The sequence below is a fragment of the Neopsephotus bourkii genome, unplaced genomic scaffold (assembly GCF_033783945.1).
Source record: "Neopsephotus bourkii isolate Nb327-2 ecotype Australia unplaced genomic scaffold, CSIRO-AGI_Nbou_v1 NB_107, whole genome shotgun sequence".
Lineage (NCBI taxonomy): Eukaryota > Metazoa > Chordata > Aves > Psittaciformes > Psittacidae > Neopsephotus > Neopsephotus bourkii.
The window spans coordinates 15,932,509-15,952,225 of record NW_026900624.1 but is presented as its reverse complement, the minus strand read 5'-3'; the positions used below and the strand labels follow the sequence as shown (position 1 = coordinate 15,952,225).

General features: G+C 47.4%; 1 protein-coding gene across 7 annotated transcripts in view; it reads left to right on the top strand.

Annotated features, from left to right (window-relative positions):
- CACNA1I (calcium voltage-gated channel subunit alpha1 I) overlaps window positions 1-15,813 on the top strand; it is a 152,332-nt gene extending 136,519 nt beyond the window's left edge. For 3 of the 7 annotated variants that reach the window (XM_061363899.1, XM_061363928.1, XM_061363910.1), the window contains 11 exons: window positions 403-512; window positions 1,115-1,248; window positions 1,977-2,047; window positions 4,829-4,907; window positions 5,475-5,596; window positions 6,348-6,692; window positions 7,302-7,448; window positions 11,382-11,498; window positions 11,892-12,060; window positions 12,932-13,128; window positions 14,930-15,813. In XM_061363899.1, coding sequence (XP_061219883.1) covers window positions 403-512; window positions 1,115-1,248; window positions 1,977-2,047; window positions 4,829-4,907; window positions 5,475-5,596; window positions 6,348-6,692; window positions 7,302-7,448; window positions 11,382-11,498; window positions 11,892-12,060; window positions 12,932-13,128; window positions 14,930-15,631 — 2,193 coding nt within the window. In that variant the 3' untranslated portion in view covers window positions 15,632-15,813. The remainder of the gene's footprint in view (window positions 1-402; window positions 513-1,114; window positions 1,249-1,976; window positions 2,048-4,828; window positions 4,908-5,474; window positions 5,597-6,347; window positions 6,693-7,301; window positions 7,449-11,381; window positions 11,499-11,891; window positions 12,061-12,931; window positions 13,129-14,929) is intronic. The other 4 variants (XM_061363919.1, XM_061363938.1, XM_061363959.1 and 1 more) reach the window with 3 other exon arrangements.
- The last annotated feature ends 3,904 nt before the right edge of the window (window positions 15,814-19,717 follow it).

Here is a 19,717-nt window from a genome sequence, read left to right as displayed (position 1 = left end):
CCATCAGAGATGACATGTGTCCACAACTGGAGTAATCTTTGTGCCTCACTCTTGGTTGATAGCTATGCCAGTGCTGTTAACATGGTGTCATCCAGTTGGCATGAACTAATGGCAGAGGATGCTGATGGTACTTGGTGGATTCCCCTGGCAATAGCTTCCTCCTCCCTATTACGCTGAGTGGTACAGGAGAAAGGACCAAGAACAGATCCTGAGAACAACATGGGGCAGAGGAGACAGCTAGCAGTTGCCCTTAGTTGGCAACCTCCACATTCAAATAGGTGGGAGGCATGGGACAGCTTCCCCATCTCTTAATGAATTCCTGGCACTCAGGAGAGTCCTTCCAGAAGTTACGTGCTTGATGTTGCTTTTGCCTTATTCTTTTCCCTGTCTTTCTGTTGGCAGTCCCTGGAGACCGCCCTCAAGTACTGCAACTACCTGTTCACCACTGTCTTTGTCTTCGAGGCAGTTCTCAAGCTGGTGGCATTCGGTCTGCGGCGATTCTTCAAAGACAGGTGAGCAGAGGCTTATGTCAACTGAGGCTGTGGGACAACTGGGTTTGCGGTGGCTTTGGGGCTGGAGCCCTATCTGGAGTGTGAGTTGGAATAAGTGCCCTGACTGCCTCTCAGTTCTGCACAGCATGGACCTAGCGTCAGCCCCCATGAGCTGCATTGAATAGGCGATAGTAAGAGTTATCCAAAAATTGCCTTTTGGTTGGCACCTGCTGGTTAGGCTAGAAAGCAAAGGAGGTGGGGTTAGAGAGAGCCTTTTTTTCCTGAGCTTGAGGCAAACTGGGAGCATGCTGAAGCGGAACATATATAAGGAAGCTGATTCGAGGTAGTAAGGCTGTAAAAAGCTGAGCCCATTAGTCAAAGCATAGCACCATAGTAACACAGCTCCATGCTTTCAGATCAGGCTGGCTTGCCTCTGGCTGCTCATGGAGTGTGCAAAGTGAATCTCTGTTTGTCTGCAAAAGCCTGTATAGGCTGACTCAGAGTGGGGCATTGAACTCATGCGTAAAGAAATATTTAGGCTGAAGTGGAGACAATTCACTTTCTTTTTTAGAGAAATGGAAAAGCTCCATCTTCCTTTATTCTCTTAATTTTTATTTCTTAAGGTGGAACCAGCTAGATCTGGCCATTGTGCTGCTATCTGTCATGGGCATCACACTGGAAGAGATTGAAATCAATGCTGCTCTCCCAATTAACCCCACTATCATCCGGATCATGAGGGTGCTGCGTATCGCACGGGGTGAGAAAGACATTGGCCAGAGGCAGGGGTGTAGGTGGCTGTGGAGTGGGACTTGGTGTCATGACTCATTGAACAGTGGCTGTAGAGTCCGGGCTCGCCCTACCTCTAGCCCTTGGAGGGAGACAGGCAGGGGATGTGGCAAAGGACTGCCTAGAGGCTAAAGCTTTCTGATTTCCCTTAGCCAGGCATTTAGAGGCAGTGGTTTTAACAGGACTTGAATGACCAGGAGGGTGAGCAGATTACATGAGAGCTGAACTTTCGCTGTTGTTCTTTTATGGGGCAAGTATGGAAGTGGTGTTTGGACAAGGGGTCACCAAGCAGATTGAAGTTTGCTAAGGGAGGGAACAGAATCTTCCTGGTGGTGTTAAAGGTGTGCTAAGCTTCCTTAACAGTTGATAGCTGGTAGAAGAGAAAGTGATGAAATCAGCGCAGAGGGAGAACTGTGTGATAGATACTTCTGTAAAATAGAGGGCTCTTGACCAGACTGTGGGTAAAGCAAAGGAAGCCCGATAGGCGTGGGCAGAAGAAACAGCAATTGGTAAGAAAGGTGGACTGGAGGAGAAAGAACCACCAGGGGTGTAGAGTCAAAAGAAGGGAGAAAGGAGATAAAGGAGTACAATCAGCTTATTCTAGGGCAAGGGAAGACAGTGTGTTATGAGTAAGTCACACAAAGGATGGATCTCCTGAGCTCAGTCTGAGTGACACTTGCCTTGTTCTTGTTGTGGCAGTCCTGAAGCTACTGAAGATGGCCACAGGAATGCGAGCACTGCTGGATACGGTTGTTCAAGCCCTGCCACAGGTAAAACAGACCAGCTCTCCTAAAGACTCTCATTTTCTGCACCCTTCTTCAGAAGGGTTGATTCTTGTGGAGGCTCAGAGGTGGTGTCTACTGTGTTGTGCAGGGCAACTGCCTGAAGGTTGTTTGTCCAAGTTTTTATGTTGTTCATGGAGATACATCTCTCTTCAGATAGGTGTTGTCCAGGTTATCATGTCAAACACGGGTACAGCTCACCTCTCCTCTGTTCTCCAGTGGGTGAATGATATAAAGCTTGATTCCTGGTTAAGGGCAGATTTTGTTTTTCCCATCACATGTAGCTAGTGTCTAAGTGTTTGTGGCTAGGCCCCAGCCTCTCTTTCTCCTCTCCATAAAAAGGGAAGAGTGTCTGGCAGCCATTTCAGGAGGAAAAGATGTCTTTGTATTTCTGCCCCTCTGTCCCCTTCCCGCATGTGCTCCCTTTCCTTCCCTCTCTTTCATTCGCACTCCTGTCACTCCTTTTCTTAGCCAATGCCTCTGCCTTTCTACTTTCTTCCTTTATCCTCCTGGATCCCTTTGTGTTTCTGAGCCTCTCATGTATGAGAAGCAGTGACGCGCTCTGTTGTGGCTCACGCAGCCGGCAGTTAAGTGTCTACTGCAAGACAGCTAGACAGAAGGATTTCATGAGCTGTGAGCGGCAGCTGTTCCTGAATGAGATGCTGACATGGTGCTTTACACAGGCTTCAAGCCCACTGTGAGGATCCTCTGTGATGGATGAACAGCCAGGGAAACTGGTCCTCCTCCTTCTGCATCCTTGAGAGAGAATTGTTAAGCAAGGAGTAATGGTACCAAGTGGCTCTACTGATCATTCATCACACCATTCCCCTGGCAGACCCCAAGCAAACAGCTATATTGCATGATATCAAAATGCACGGGCATTTGTCAGTTGATTTATCAGTTAATGTGCCAGTCTCAAGGAGTGATGCAGAGCTGAGAATCAATCTGAAAACAGCATGAGGAGTTACCCAAGGAGTTTACTTCTGATGTTGGTGACAATAAATCTCAGTCTGAATTAGACAAATCTCATGGTGCAAAAGCAAGGGGAAACCACTGTAATCTTTTATGAATCTTGAGCTCTCATCTCCCAGGTCTTCTATTACACAATAATAATTTGTGGTTTTGTCTAAAAATAATAATTACATAATTTATATGCAGGATATATAATAATATCATCATCCAGGATAGCTGGGGGCTGAGATACACTGGGCAATGAAGGAACAGGAGATTAAGGGTGTTCTTATAGTAGGCAGCTTTGGGCCAGTAATGTTTATTAGTTCCATCAGTGCATTTCCTTTGCACCTGGCTCTTTTCTGTTCCAGGAGCCACAAAAGCTGATTTTTCTCAGGTGAGGATCTGTAACTCGAGCAGGTCTCCAGATTCAGCATCTGCATGTCTGTGGCATGTCTATTCTGCAACCCAGATAAATGCATACAGATAATAAGAGCTGGCTTGCCATTGGTAAGAGGACTTTGCAGTATAATTGCACTAAAATGATGAGACCCAACTTCTACCCCCAAAATACAGAGAATGAAGAAGAAAGGAGCAAATGTTCATATCCCTGTCATGAAGATGGAGAAACTGAGTCATCAGGCAGTGAAGGGTTTTTCTCAGAATGGCAAAAAACACACCTGGGACCTCAGATCAAGCCTCTGAAACCTGCTCTGGTCCTAGGCTGAGTCATTTATCTTTCTCCTGAATTTGGATGGCACAGCAGTTGAAATGACTAAATTAGACTCCTGAAGTGGATGATCCTAACACAGGCATAATGACTACATGCATTCAGACAATGACCAGACACTGTTCAGTTTAGGTCCTCAGTTTTTCTCTGCCTTCTATTGCTCCACCAGCAGTATGCTAACCATTACTGCCATTTTCTGTTACTGTTCAGCCTGCCTCCTGCAAAACTCCCTCCTGCTGCCCCTGACTGCCGCACGTGCTGAGAGGCAGGAGATGCAGAGGCAAGCAGTGATTTGGGAGAGAGAGAATCTGGGGACAGTGCCCATATTGTTGATGCACTGCTGCTTTTATGCACCACAAAGCAGCAATCCTTGCTTTGTGGGGGAGGTTTACAAATAGCAGCTGTTGGAAGCCCAGAAATCAGACTTTGACCTATTATTCATGAGTTGCAAAGGAAGCTCTGTTTCTTGACTCCTCCAGTCTCATCTCTTCTCCTCTTCTTCACACATTTCAAGAGTGCCTCTTTACCCTCCTTTCTTCCTGCCTCCCTCCTCCTTTTAAAAGCACTGCTGTAACCTCCACACATACCTGGTGCCTTGCCCCACCATGCTCTGCCTGGTTCATAGCAGGAGCTGGTGTACCTGTGTCACTATCTCTTTGGAGCACTTCTGTTGCACTTTTCACATGAGCATAACTTCAAGGGACTTAGGCAGTTTTGGTGGAGCTTGTAGCACTGCAGGTCATGTATGTGTGCTGTAATCTACAGCTTGTCCTTCACTCAGCCAGACTGGCTTCAACTTCTGTGCTCCTGCACCAATGTGCTTGTCTTCACCTGGCCCAGATACTGCACTTTAGTCAGCCCTGGCCAGCTTGTGCTGGAGTGGAGGCAACTGGGAAAAGAGCATCCTTCAAGTCCAGTTGCAACAGGTGCCACCACTGGTGATTTCCCAAGTGCTGAGGAATTGTGTGGCTGAATTTTGTACACTGGAAATTTGCTGCTGTTCTCTTCAGGCTTTGAAAGATTAAAACCACTTCCCTATACAGATGAACCAGGCTTTGGGGTAGGCTGACTGTGCCATTTGCTTTCAGGTGGGAAACCTTGGACTCCTTTTCATGCTCCTCTTTTTCATCTACGCTGCTCTAGGAGTGGAGCTCTTTGGAAAACTGGGTAAGTCTCAAGCAGACCATGTTCCAGTGTTAGCTACAGGCCTGCTGGGAAGCGAAGGTTTCTCAAAATCAGTACTCATTCAATAAAGGCACTGAATTACTTGGTGGCTTTTATTCTCCCTTATGCGTAGTTGTTATAAAACAAATTTCCCTCTAAATAGTTATTGGCCTAACAAAACAAAGGCAGTGTCTGGCTTCTCTTGCATTCTTAAACTTTTGCTTTTTCTGCACTGCCTGCCTTGATATTGCCTTCAAGAGTACAGGAAAAACTCAGGGAAAGTTTATTTACATCTCTTGCCATGGAACATAGATCAAGAAAGGCAGTACAATGACACATTGGGAGGATACCCCTGAGCACCTGAGTTACTCTGTCTGGGACCCTGGGGCTGGACCATCAGAGACTTTTTTGTATTGCTGTGCAAAAACCAACTGTTGGGCAGGGTGCTGATGCCATTACTTGAGGTCTCCAGGCTGTGAGAATCCTGAAGTCCCCTTCCCCAGTTCCTCTTAGTGATCTCAGGGCTGGCAGTGTGTCCTCCACTGATAGCTGCTATCCCCTTCCTTTCAGTATGCAATGATGAGAACCCCTGTGAGGGCATGAGCCGTCATGCCACCTTTGAGAACTTCGGGATGGCCTTCCTCACACTCTTCCAGGTGTCCACAGGCGACAACTGGAATGGAATCATGAAGGTAACTGGGCCTCAGGGATGTGGATTTCCTTACTGTGGGGAAGGAGAAATTCTGATGTGTGCTGTTCAGCAGTGCTTGGGCTAGAAAAGAGAAAGAGTATAGAAGCTGGGTTGCTAGATAAGGTCCTGCTTGGGCCAGGATCTCCCTCCCCACCATGGTAACTCAGATCTTGGGCTCATATAGTCCTCTAGCCAGTCATCTGGCTGAGAATAATGCAAGTTCTTCTTAGAAGGAATAAGAAGGCTGGCCAAACTAAGAGGGAACATCCACTATCATAAGGCCTATTACCGAAGCTGAATGTAGATGCAGTGAACATGGGGCCCATCTGCAGAGCTACCGGGGCAATCCAAAATAAAAAACTTACATCCTTCAAAGGACATACAGAGAGGAAAATTCTTTGATCACATACTGTGCTTTTGAGTCTGGATGAGAGAAGGCAGTACCAGATAGCTCATTTTTGTTCTTGTTCACGTGTGGGGTTACAGTGGCAGCAACATGTGATGATCTGGAAGTAGTTTGCTCTGTACACTTTTGTACTTATTTACTCTGAAGCAGAAAACACATGGTCAGATAGTATCCCAGTTTCTTTGAAGACCTTATGATCCCAGAGGGTGTGGAATGATAGGAAAGCTCACCTTGTTCTTTCCATGGGCATCAGTGTTTTTTGGCAGAAAGAGCAGCCAAGTTTGTATTCTTACTTTAGTCCTTCCTTCCTTCCATCGTTCCCTCTCAAACCCAACTTCCCCTCAAGGATACTTTGCGTGACTGCAGCCACGATGACCGGAGCTGCCTCAGCAACCTGCAGTTCATCTCCCCACTGTACTTTGTCAGCTTTGTGCTCACAGCCCAGTTTGTCCTCATCAATGTGGTGGTAGCTGTGCTCATGAAACATCTTGATGACAGCAACAAGGAAGCCCAGGAGGACGCAGAGATGGATGCTGAGATTGAGCTGGAATTTACACATGGGCTGTGCTCCCGCTCCCGCAAGTCAGGCTCCCCAAATTCAGGACAGGGAAAAGGAGCAGGAACAGGAGGAGGCGGTGGGAAAACAGATCCTGAAGGACGTCTGTGCATGAGGTGTTACTCTCCAGCACAGGTGAGTAAACCTTTGAACTTACCAAGCAGACTGTAGCAAGTAGCTGTGGGGAGAAGCTAGGCAGCCTAGATGACTGAAGGGTTAGCAGTAGCAGATAGATGCTTCCACCTCAGGGTAAGAGGTTTGCTAGACTTTTGAGTAGTAGCATCATGTGGGGACAAGGCTGTGACAGAAGTGGGTCCTGTTTATTGTCATCATGGTGTAGGAACCTGAAGGCCAGCAGAGGAGGAATGGAGCAGATCAGTTAAAGGTGTGTTAGGAGGAAATTTGAGAGGGGAGCTCAGGGGAAGAGAGCAGGAGAAATGTGAGATCAAGAGTGAGGCTCTCCAGCAGAGCTGGCGAGGAGGCGTGAGCAGTGCTGTGGTGCACTGACAGTGAGTGAAGACAGTCCCTCCTTCCTTTTTTTTGCATTGAACTCTGGCACCTTTACACACCTTAAGGAGCAAATGCTTCCCCCAGTGACCCTGTGCAGGTACCTGCAGAACAAGGTGCTGTTCCAGATGAGTCAGGGTGGAGAACCCAGCCCCAAATTCACATGAAACTTTGAAGCAAAAAGCTCAGCATTCTTAAAATGATCTCTCCCATCCTCCCCCCTTTCTTGTCCCCTAGGAGAACTTATGGCTGGACAGTGTCTCTTTAATTATTAAGGACTCCTTCGACGGGGAGTTAATGATCATCGATAACCTATCGGGCTCCGTCTTCCATCATTACTCCTCGCCGGCCATGTGCGAGAAGTGTAACCATGACAAGCAAGAGGTAACCTGCGTGCGAGGATGCGTGAGGGGACTGTCCCCCCAAGACCTGCACACCCACACCTACATGCCCGCAGGTCATCTGATGTGTGCTCCTGGCTGTAGATTGTGTAGACAGAGAGCTTGTTGACCTGTGTTTGTCATCTGTCATGAATTGCTGATACTGCCTCTAGCACAGGCCTGCCCTTCTTAGCCGCAGGGGAATGTTTGACATGGTGGAGAGGTGAGATGTGACAGGACACAGGAGTCAGGAGGGACTGATTAAGCTGTAGAGAAGCAACTATGGAGGCATCCTGGCAGCTCTTGTTGTGTTCAATTCAGCAAGAAAAGCAGAGGTTCAAGCTCCTACTGAATGAAGGAGTGAAAGGATCTCACCCCAATGACAGCACTTGGAGGCAATTCAGTGGAAGATTCAAGCATGTGTTTTGTCTTCATTTTAAACATGTGCTAGCTTATTCCCTGTTGAGGTCAATGAATTAAGCACATGCTTAAATGCCTTGTTGAAGAGTCACCGTCTGTGAGCAAGAATTGGTGTGTGGTGAAAACAGTTAATTAGTTTGAGCGAAAACTAAATAAAAATGGTCCCACTGAGGAAGTTTGAGAGTCTCTTCGGATGTAGAACCTGTTAGCTGACAAATGAGTTGTTGCTAAAAGCAGGCCACCAAATGGCTTGGACTTGTGTTCCTAAAGTTAGTCGGTGTTTGGAAAACTACTTCCTAAGCAATTAGTATTTTCTGGTTCTGAATTTTTTAGAGCAAAGTAGTCAGGGAGAAGTTAGGTGAGTAGCAGAATTCATTTTGGTTTTGCAATAATTTTATTGTATTTAAGTGCTATGATTGTGGCTCATCTGACAGTAAATCAGTACATCAGTGGCAATCTTAACTGCCTCCTTCCCCATAGCTAACTTGGTATGTTGCTATTGCTTGTAAGGAAACCAGGAAACTTGGAAAAGAGCTCTCATTGGCAAATTATTCTGTCCATGTTTGAAGAAAACAGTATTTTCTTTGGCTTCAGATGCCTAGCTCTGATACTTTATTTTTTCCCAGCCTTTCAGCTATCTGCTTGTCCCTTTGAAAGCATCAAATGGAGAATATTGTTGCAGTTTACCTGTATTGCAACACTTCGCAAGTGGATGCTGCATTAACGAAGCCAAATAACTAGGTTTCAATTAACTGCAATCTTCATCACTTTCCTTAGGTTCAGCAATTGGTGCTCAACCTTCTCAGAAAATCAGGTCTTCTAAGGCACTCCACAATAATTACTCCCAAGTTAAGTCATTTGCAACTAGTTTGCTGCATTTGAAAACCTTTCACATAGTCTTCAGTACCCTGCCTAGGAGTTAAGACAACAACAGATTTTCCTACCTTCCCAGCAAGGAAACTAGACAGCCCCCACAGCCACAGTGAAGACTTTAACAGAATAATCACAACCAAAGAATTATTCTTAGATCGTATTTTCCACTGGCTGCTATAGAGCCATAAATTATTTTTCAAAACTGATACTTCAATGCATCAAAGATGTGGAATTGAGAAGAAATTATCTGTATCTGCATGAATAGCTGTAGTAGTAAAACATAGGTGTTTCTGATCATATATTTCATTTCTGGTTGTATGAATAAAAACTGCAGCTCTGGATTTTAAGTCATGGTTGATTACAACCTTTTCTTAACATTTCATAGTATAAAAAACATCGAGGAAATTCCAATAGGAAATCTCTACATGGAGTCACAGCTAGGCTAAGCTAGTTTCAGAACTAACACCAGCAGTGAACGTAGTTATTGAATTAGAGTGTACTCTGGTGTGTCAGCGTATCCAAATGTGCATTATACACACAGACGGAATTTTACTATCTCAGAAGCAATCAACAGTAAGTTGTATAGGCAAAACAGTTTTTATGCAGTCCTATTCAGTGCATGTGTGCTCCAATTAAATAGTGTGCTTGCTGCCTGCTGAATCACTCTGGTGACAAAAACCACATATTGGCCAAAAATGTTCACTCCCATTTCGCTTGTACTTTAAACCATCAAGATGCTGAGCACAGTGGATGGACACAACATTAAACATTCTTCAGTAGGGAAGCTATAAGAACTAAACATCTTTGTTTCATGCCACTAATCTCTTTTCTTGTCATCACTATCCTTTCACTCTTGGGCTGTTTGACAAACATCTGTGTATTGGTGGCTGATGGTGAGTTTAGCCAGTGGTAGGAGTCTGTCAGTGAGTGAACCATGTTTCCACACATGTAGTTTATCTCTCCATGACTTTGTTGATTGTGGTTTTGTGTGTAGATCCCAGCGTGGCCAGGATTTGTAAACAACTGGTTCAGTGAAGAACAGACTATTCTGGCTTTTGTTGAAACTCTTTTTTATGGGTGGAGAAGGTAGTTGCAGATGTTACCACATTTCGCGCTGGTGTCTCTACAAGCACAGCTGTAAGGCTGTTCTGGTGTAACAAGCACTTAGGAGAGTAATGGATGAGTATGCACACTAAGTGGGACTTAATGAAGACTGTGTTTCTCTATGCAAGTAGTTGTTGACTGGTGGCTGTTTTGTGTAATTCACATAACTTTGTCTGGGCTCTCCAGTGTGCCCATTCTCTGAGCAGCAGTTGTTGGCTTTGGGCTCTCTTCACAGCACCATGTTCTTGTGTCAGAATAATATCCCAAATAAGGATGTCATTTGTGCCCTGTATTTAGATCCAGATCTGTTTCTCCACCCTGTTTCTTCAAAGTGCATTGTCCCTCAAATGGAGACCTTTTTCCTCTTCCATCTCTGGCACTGGCACAAGCCACTAAACTCCCAACTCGAAAGAGTCATCTCTCCAGACTTTCCACCTGCTCTTACATCACAAAAGCTGCACCCGCCTCTTGCAAACACAAATACAAGGGAGAAGAAGATAAACAGCCAGGAAGCAGGCTGTCCTGACTGAGGCAACCTCAAATATAGCTCTTGAGAGTCAGGTGCTGGTGTTGGGAACTGGTGGAACAGAAAGCCAAGCACAGGAGGGACAGAGCAGCCGCTTAGGCAACTAGAAAAACAGATATGCTTTTCAGGCGTTGTGGGGAAAAAAGATGTCAGGTAGAGGGGAACTGAAAGCTTGAAAGAAAGAGGATGGGAGAGGGGCATATGTGGTATTAAAGAGGCCAAAGGATCAAACAAGGTCAGGCATAGGACTGGACCAGAGCTGAGGCTCAAGTCTGAGAAAGATGCAGTGGCCAGATTTGGTTTCAGAAAGCAAGACAGCACAAGCATGACTGTGCAGGAGGGGTGAATTTGAGGGTGGAGATCAGGATGGGAAATGGTGTTAGCTGAGCTCTTGGGTAGGTTAGACATGAGGAAAGACACAGGGAGCTGGAGGGTGATGAAGGTAAGAGAATATGAAAAGCATGATACTGGCATGGACTGCAAGAGGCATGACTATCCCTGGAATGAAAGAACCTTTGTATTTAAGCAGGGCCGTCCATGGCATCTTCAGAGAGGGGTCCCACTTCTCATCCCTCAGCAGAGCAGGCTGCCATGTCACCTGCCTGAGGGAGCCTTCTCCCTGCCTAGCTTCAGTTGCAGGGCCTCGTGCCAGCTGTATTGCTGGGACAGACACAGGATGACTCCTTCCTCCAATTCTAGCACTAGAGGAGCATGGAGTGGTGGTGGGATGCTTGCAGATCATATGTTCAACTTTCACTGAAAAGTGGATTTTTCTGCCCAGCCCAGATTTGGGTTAGGCAGTACCTGATGTATATGACATATGTATACATACATATATATGTGTGTGTGCATATATAGAAAAGATATAAAGATGTATGTATGTATGTATGTTAGGAATATAACCTAAAATTGATCTCAGGTCTACAGGCTCTCACTTACCTGCCATAAACAATGTGACAACTTGAAATGTGGATGCCAGACATGATCTGTGACAGCTCCTTTCCCTTCCTGCAGGTCCAGCTGGCCGAAATGGAAGCATTGTCTCTCAACTCAGACAAGTCCTCTTCCATCCTTCTAGGAGATGAGTCAGACAACCACAGCACTTCTCAGCTGAGCCCTAAGGACACGAAGGTTAGCCCCAGGCAGTCATGGGGATATTGAGCTATGCACTATATTTCTGCCCGTGCTCATTTGAAGTGCTCTGTATTCATCCAAGTGTGCCTGCTGAGGAATATAAATTCTGGTCACTTTTCAAGAGCTTCTCCATAAAGACATATTGTGGAGAAGCATTTGAGGAGAAAAAAATTATGCATGTTCTTAAAAGGTCTCTTCACTACTGTCAGTAACTTTCCCTGAATGAACCTAAATATAGGGGATTTGGACTGGAAACCTAATCATCTCAGCTAGCCCAAAGGATCAGCGTAGGGCTAGATCTTCAGAATCAGCCCTTTCTGAGGCTTTGACAAGTCTGCTTGGTTGTCCACCATTAAATGTCACAATGCTTTGTCCTCACATCTCTTCCAGCAGGATGGCCAGGACAGCCCTGACTCCAATGGAGTAGGCAATGTGGGGGAATGCCTGCTGCCATTATCCAGTGCAGATGGTTCTACAAACCCAGACAGTTACCTGTGTGAAATGGAGAAAGCTCCTTTCAACTCAGTCCAGTCTTGGCTAAAGCACGAAAGTACCAAAGGTGAGCACAGCTCTGATCATTCTCCAGGCCTGCTGAAAGTGTGGGTTGGTTCAGCTCATCTGCTTTTCTCCTGCCTTTCCCCTGCCAGAAATGGAGTCAATGTGACATGGGGATACACTAACCAGGAATTAGCTTTCAGTTTGCCAGCGTCCAGGAATGTGATGAGGAGCAGTTCCTTCTTTTTCTGCTAGATCTTATATCCTCCCTCAGACTTTCCCATGTGAAGTATCGTGAAAGGGCTGATTCCCATTCACAGTACTGCACCCACGCACAGTCAGAGAAGAGTGGGGACAGACTCTCCTGACACGTCAAGTGGATGATCTGTGCTCACTTGGCATGGTAAAATGTTGCCGTGCCCTGAGACCAGGTTCCTCAGCTACAGGCTCAGGGAACATGTAATACATGTCTGCTCTTAGTGGAGGTGTTCCACTTCTGCCCTGGAACACTCTTTGGCCTCTCTTGGCTCCAGGTTCCCCAAGCTACTAGTTTATACATCTCACTTCATACCTTGCCTTGCAGGGTCTGGGATGAAAGTCCTCTAGCAGTGATGCATAGTGGAATCAAGGCCTTAAAGCTCAGTATTTCTCTGTGAGAGCACCAACAGGAGAGGCAAGCTGAGCTGTTGCCTTATGGCTCTGAGCTGCTTTAAATCTTCCTGATCTGGTGTAGGTTTTGGTCCTTGCATAGAAAGTGGGACCCATGGAGTGAACACTGGACTGAGGCTTTTTGGCCAGGAGTGTGTGTTAATGAAAGCCTCCAAACATTGCACTTGTAGCAATGCGGGCACCAAATCAAATAGGAGGACTCTTCAACTTACTCTTTTTCTTTCTGTTTCTGTTCTTCCCCCCCATTTCTTTTGGCACTTTGTCAGTCCCTCCCAGCCCCTTCTCTGCAGGTGCATCTTGCCCAGTGTTGCCAGTACCACCAGAATTTTTCCACCCAGCTGTCTCTGCCAACCAAACAGGGCCTGAGAAAGTCTCGTGTCCACACAACCTTCCTAAGATCTCTCTGCAAGGCTCCTGGGCATCACTGAGATCTCCGAGTGTGAATTGCTCACTTCTTCATCAGGTGAGGACTTCCACTTTCCTCTGCTAGGAAAGGTTGATCTTCACAGCACACCCAAATAGAGGGGACTGAATGGAGAGGAAGGAGAGGAAGAAGAGAAGCAGCTGTAGTCATGGGCTGGCCAACCTCAATCTAACTTGTTGGAGGAGCACAGTGGGCTGCAGAGTGCAGGATGATTAGGGAGGAGAGAGGGTTGTATAGCAAAGTGGTGTTGTATAGCTCTCACCACCTGAAATTGTATATTCTTCTGCTTTGCATCAAAAAGTAGTTTGACAGCTGCAGCCCCACATGAAGACAAAATCACACCAACTTTTAGCTCTCTCCCGGGTCCCCTGCACCACGTGTGCTGCAGACACCTGCATGCACAGCAGCTGCAGTGTGAGTGAGGGAGATGACAGCCTCTTTGTTCCGTGACTCCAGATCACACACTTTGGGTGGAACAGACTTCTCCCCACCTGCCTCCTCCACAGACATTCATGCCACATCCACACACCACATCCTTGAGCTTGCTATTTTCCCCAGCCCTCTTAGCTCTTACATCCCAGAAAAGCGCTATCTCTTTGTAAAAAGGCAGCTATTTCTTGCTAACGAGAGAGAAGAATAAAAGTGTTTAGGGAAAACTGAGTGTCTCTGAAGAGCAGAGGAGGCAGAGATGAAAGTCCAATAGAGATCCCTGGTACTGATCATGGAAAATACTCCAGGAACAATTCCCACTTGAGGAGTACAGGGACAGTCTATTCCAGACAAACTGAACAATACATTTAAAAGATGCTATCCAGTTCTACGTGACAGGCACCATTGGCACAATGCAAATGTGTATAAATTCACCAACAATAAATTTAAGCTTCAAGCTGTGACCACTGAATTGTTGTGGTGTCAAAACTTCAGAAACAAGAACAGAAAGGGCTCTGGAGCTGGTGTATCCCTGGGGCAAAAGTACTGAACTGTTGTAAAGGAGAAATTGCTACACTTCTGATTATGTGATACAGACTGTATTGAACAGCTATGGTTCAGGAGACTGCTCCCAGTCCTATGTGCATCATTCCCAATGCTGTGTCCCAGTGAGGATCTCACAGTGCGTACCACTTTCCTAGGAGCAACTGAAATACAGCTTAACTGACCTCTGACACAGGGAGATAAAGGCTGTTTGGACCCCACTTTTCTGCCCTAAACACCATCATTGCACTAGTGCTGGTCAGAACCATGAGGCCTCTTTTCTATTCTGAAATATTGATGATTTTTTAATGGGAGGAGGTCTATATACAAAGCCTGAGATCTGCGTACAGAAGTCCCCTGACTTCCTGCCAGCTTTGATGTGTCCACAGCCTGTGTGGCAGGATCCACAGGGAAGCCGGGAGTGAGGACTCACAGGAAACCTTAGCTCTGCTGCCTTCTGGACCACCTGTGGTCACAGCCAGCCTAGCAGCAGGGGCTGCAGAACTCACAGACCCAGCACTCCTTCCCTTTGGAAGAGCATTTCACATGGGAGGGGAAGATTCATCCTTGAGCAGAATGAAATCAGAGCTCAAAGTATTGAAACCTTTTTCGTACTCCAGAAGGGAATCCTCTGGGCATGCTGCAGAGCTTGTGCTTTGCAGCATTGGTCAGGTAGTTTATAGGTGCCCTCCCAACAGAGGAAAGTGAGAGAGGAATTGGATTTTTTCCCCTTTTTCCGTGGTTTATTTTCACTAAAAAAAAAAAAAACATAAATAAAATAACATAAAATATAGATCATTAAAAAATAGGCCAAGTCTCTTTGCCCATACCTTTCCTGAGAGCTATGATTTGCGCTCCTTCTCCCCAGGCCCCCGAGAGCGACACCTCGCTGGACAGCCACAGCAGCAGCTCCGCAGGCAGCCTGCAGACCACACTGGAGGACAGCCTCAACCTCAGCGACTCTCCCCAGTGCACCCTGGACCTCCCGGTGGCTCTGTGCCCCGTGCCAGCTGCCACCAGTCAAAGACCCCTGGCAGCCCCCCTCTCCCCTGCCTCCCGTCACCGGAGCCTGCGGGGCCGGGGGCTCTTCAGCCTGCGAAGCATCTGCCGCCACCAGCGCAGCCACAGCAGCGGCGGGAGCACCAGCCCTGGCTGCACCCACCATGACTCCATGGACCCCTCGGATGAGGAGGGGGTGGGCAGCAGCCTGCGGGGGGGTGGCAACAACAGCGAGCCCTCGGAGACCCTCAGCAGCCTCTCGCTGACCTCCCTGTTCTCGCCCCCGCCACCAGGGCTGACGCTGGTGAAGAAGTGCAGCAGCACCAGCAGCCTTCACGCCAGCCTCTCGCCCCGCCGTCCCTCTGCCCACCACGCCAAGCCCTTCTACACCGTTGACCCGCGGGGCTTCCTCTCAATGCCCTCCTGGGTGACGGACTTCTGCAAGGACACCCCTTCGCCTGGAGAAGGAGAGGAGGCGGATGGCCCCGGCAGACTGGGGACGGGGAGCCGTGGTTCTCCGCTCTCATCTGAGCTGGAGCTGGGCGATGGAGTCAGCAAGAGGAACAGATGAGGGTCCCTGGGGCACAGGGAGGGAGCGTTCGGCCGCTGGTGTGGGGAAGCGTGTTTCACTGGCTTCTCACCAGCAGCAATTCCAAAGGATTTGCAAGAAAAAGAACCAGGCAAACAAAAATATATAAATATATATATATACATAAATATATATATATATAGAATAAATACTCTGGTACCGTACCTCAGAGGCGTGGGAGAGTGCAAGCAATACGGGAACAGTCCTGCCTGAGGGCAAGACCTGGACCATCACCGCAGAGACTATAGTGACAAGAAAAGGCCATGGGGCTGGTCGGGACAGGACCCTCCAGCCAGGTGACTGCTGCGTGGCAGCTGTTCAGTTATATACATATACATATATAGAGAGATCGATTTATTTATTTTTTTTACTGAGAGATTATGAATTTCAGAAAGTGCTAAGGAGGAACAAGCAAATGGGGGCTGAAGGAGGTGCTATGCCAAACAGGGAGGGTGGGGGCGAAGGGAAGGGAAGGGAAGCAGTGTGGAGCAGCAAGGGAAGAGCGTCTGGAGTTTGCCTTGCCTGTGTCTGGGAACTTCCTCACTGTCCATGCTTCCATTTCAAACATTAAAATCCACGGGCCAGATCTTCAGGTCGAGTGTAAATTGGCAAAACGCGATTGTGAGCTCCTGTTGGTGTCAAGCAGCAGAGCTCTGGCTTGAGGTGGGTTCACGCTGATTTACAGCAGGTGAAAATCTGGCCCCGGCAGCAGGGAAAAGCAAACAGCCGTGGAGCACAGGAAACGTTTTGAGGTGAAAAGCCTTGCTTTGAAGGGAATGTGTGAACGCAGTGGGTATGCTCGTGGGAGGAGGGAATGGAGGCTACATGCAATATTTGTGTTGTTGCTTTATTGGTTTTTCTCTTTTTTGTTTTCCAAAGAAAGAAAACTTCTAAGGGAAAAAAGATTGCAAGCTATGTGGGGAAATTTGGAGCAGCGGAGGAAGGGTGGAAGGGACTGGAGAAGTAAAAAAAGGGAGTGGAAACTGATTTTTCCCCCCTTTCATTTGCAGTAATTGTGATATTTTATTTTAGAAGCCCAAAGGTGCAAAAATCATCTCTAGAGAAACCTATCTGTTATTTTTGTATCTATAGCTATATATATATATATATATTAAAAGAAGACAAAACCTAGAATTTAAAAAAATATAAATAAAAGCAAAGGGGGCTTCAACAATACAAAATGTAGTCAGTCCCCTGGCTGAGGGCTACCCCTGGTTCAAGTCCCAGTGGAAAGACCCTACAAGAACATCATCAGCTCGGTGGTGTCTCTGCATCCTCTGCAGCACCACCTTCATCCTTTGGTGTTTTCCTGATTTGCATCAGTGTAGCTAGGACCAAAGTCCTGCTCAGTGCCAACCATGGACATGGAGAACAAGGAATATTGGCCTGTGTGTGTATGTGTGTGTGCACACAAATGTAAGGTTGTGTATGTGTGTTGTGTACATGCTAACCGGCTCACCAGCTGGAGAGATGGGGAGAGGGAAAGCTGCAGCTCTCCTTGCCTCTGCCTTGCAGGGCAGTGTGAGTGGGGAGGGCTGTGATGTGGAGGGCAAGGGCAGACCAGCTCCTTGAACCACGACCTGCCTCAGGATCCAGGATTCACTCCAGCAGACATGGTCCTCTCCTGGCGTGGTTGCAGCAGGGCCTCCGGAGGCTACATCCCTCCATGCCTTTCCAGCAGTGTGACTGCGTTTGTCTCCTTCCTGGCCAGGGCCAGCCTGGATCTACTTCAGCAGCAGCTCCAAGGTTTCATACCCTTCCCAGGCTTGCAGGTGAGTAGGAAAACCAGCTACCCAAGGGGCACGAAGAATTTTGGTTGCCATCTACAACCCCAGGGATGTCAGAGAAGGTAGAATGAGAAGGGCAGTGGAGAGAGGGTAGCAGCCCAGCGGAGATAGGAAGGTGCAGAAACTGGTGCACTGCTCAGAGAAGGAGCAGAGCTCCCTTGGGGCTTCCTGTCTCATTCTTTCCATCAGTTCAAGAGGGCCCCTGCAGCCCTCCCAGAGTATTCCCCACTGGCACATGAAGAGTTGTGAAGTGAGGAGTACAAAACCGTGTTCTAGTTTTATTACGACCTTTTTGATTTCTAGCCAGCTGCTGCATCTTACAAACCAGGGCTGTACACAGCGAGCGTGTCAAATGGGACCAAGAGCCAGGAGAGCAATAATTACTGTGTGGACTTGATCTATGTGCATGAAGGAGTGTTTGCTGTGTTGCAAGTGTGCACACTGACTGCAGTGAGGTCAGGTCTCTGGGGAGAGGACAGGAGAGCCTGTGTCCTTGTTCTTGCAGAAAGGATGCTGATCCAGATTTATTAAAGCAATAATAAGGGTCTTTAAATGCTTTTCTTTGCACTGGTGGTTCTTTGGGTGAGTTGCCTCTGCTTGATCTCCCATGAGCAGCGAGGAGAGAGAAGGTTTCATGTCCTCAGGAGGAGGGCAGTCAGTCTCCAAATGGCTGAGAAATGAACTTGGCCAGCACAAGGCTTAGACTCAGAGCTGCTTTGAAGCCACAGGTAGGGCTTACCAAAAAAAGCCCCAGACTGTTAAAACCCACCCAAACACCTGAGACCTCAATACCTCAATGCACAGTGTTTCCTGGAAGGTGCACTCAAGGATACGTGACGATGGGACCCTGAGTTGTACTGGCAGTGAAACATTTCAGCTGAGGAATGAGAGAAAGGTCAGAGATCAGTGCAGAGCTAGAAGCTACCCTGATACTCACTCATGATGTCATGATAGAACTGTGGCCTGCACTTGGCCAGCTGGGAGGGAAGAAGGATCAAAAGATGGTGGGAAAGATGGCAGTGATGACCTCATGGGGTGACTTACAGCCTCAAGGATGGATGCTCTCTCAGCTTATTATTACTTGTTTCTGTCATGGTTTGGGGTTCATGACAGTCCTTTTGCTCTGCATGATGCTTCCCCTTTGTACCCCAGCAGGGTCATGACACCACTCCTTCCTTCCTGCAAAAGGGCTTTGACCCCTGCCATATGACTCAAGCAAGAGGCTTCTGGCTTAGGAAGGAGGTTGCCATGGAAACAGAAGACTAGGTTATCTTTAGAGAATATTTTGTCTCTCCCTTTTAATTATTTACTAACTGTTTGAAGAAGAAGGAGGAAACATCAATCCTTCCCAAAGAGGAAGCAGAGTACTAAAACCCACCAAACGCCGTGTGGGATTTCTGTGGCAGGGCAGGTTGTGTGGTTTCTCCTGGGAAGAGCTGCCTTTCCCAGCTATACCTGGCTGTTGGCACCAGGAAAAACCTCTGTCATCACCCACCCACCTCCCAGACAACACCTGAGGGCAGCCCAGGATTTGCCAGGCATCTTTTCAACCTCCCATTCTCCCCAATTCCCACAGGGGACTGTATCACAGGCAGGTTCTGCCAGGAAGCTCTTTCCCATCATTAGACTGAGATCACTCTGATTTGTCTCACTGCCACGTTACTCTCATGCCCAGCTCTTCCCCATGTCTGCCACTGAAAGCAGTCCCTTTCCCTGCTCGATGCTGAGCTCCTCTATGTGCTTGCACACTGCTACCATGTCCTGGTAGGTGTATTTAATCCCTTTCATCTTGGCTTGTCAGCTGGCTCCTCCACCTCTTTTCAACACTTTGCTGAGCCTTTTTTGCCTAAGCCCTCCCTCGACATATTTTCCCCTCTCACCACAGTGTCTGGGCCTGTCAGTGTGGCTTATTACAGCTGCAGAGCAGAGCCCATCCCCAGTGCTTCCCACCTTCTCTTGCACATGAAATTCTCAACTGCTCCAACCTGCCCATGGAAAACATACCCTTATTTAGTATTTCTCCTTGCCCAGAGACCCTGTCTCAGCACTGCCAAATGAATGCAGTGTGCCACTAGGTGTAATTCTCATAGAATAAAATAACAGATTATAATAGAATCATAGAATAGAATAGCTAGGGTTGGAAAGGACCTTAAGGTCATCTAGTTCCAAGCCCCCTGCCATGGGTAGGGACACCTCACACTAAACCATGCCATGGCTTCTCCATCTGTCTTCCTTACTACAACCAAAAGTTTCCTTGTGAAATCAGATACAAGGGAAACCA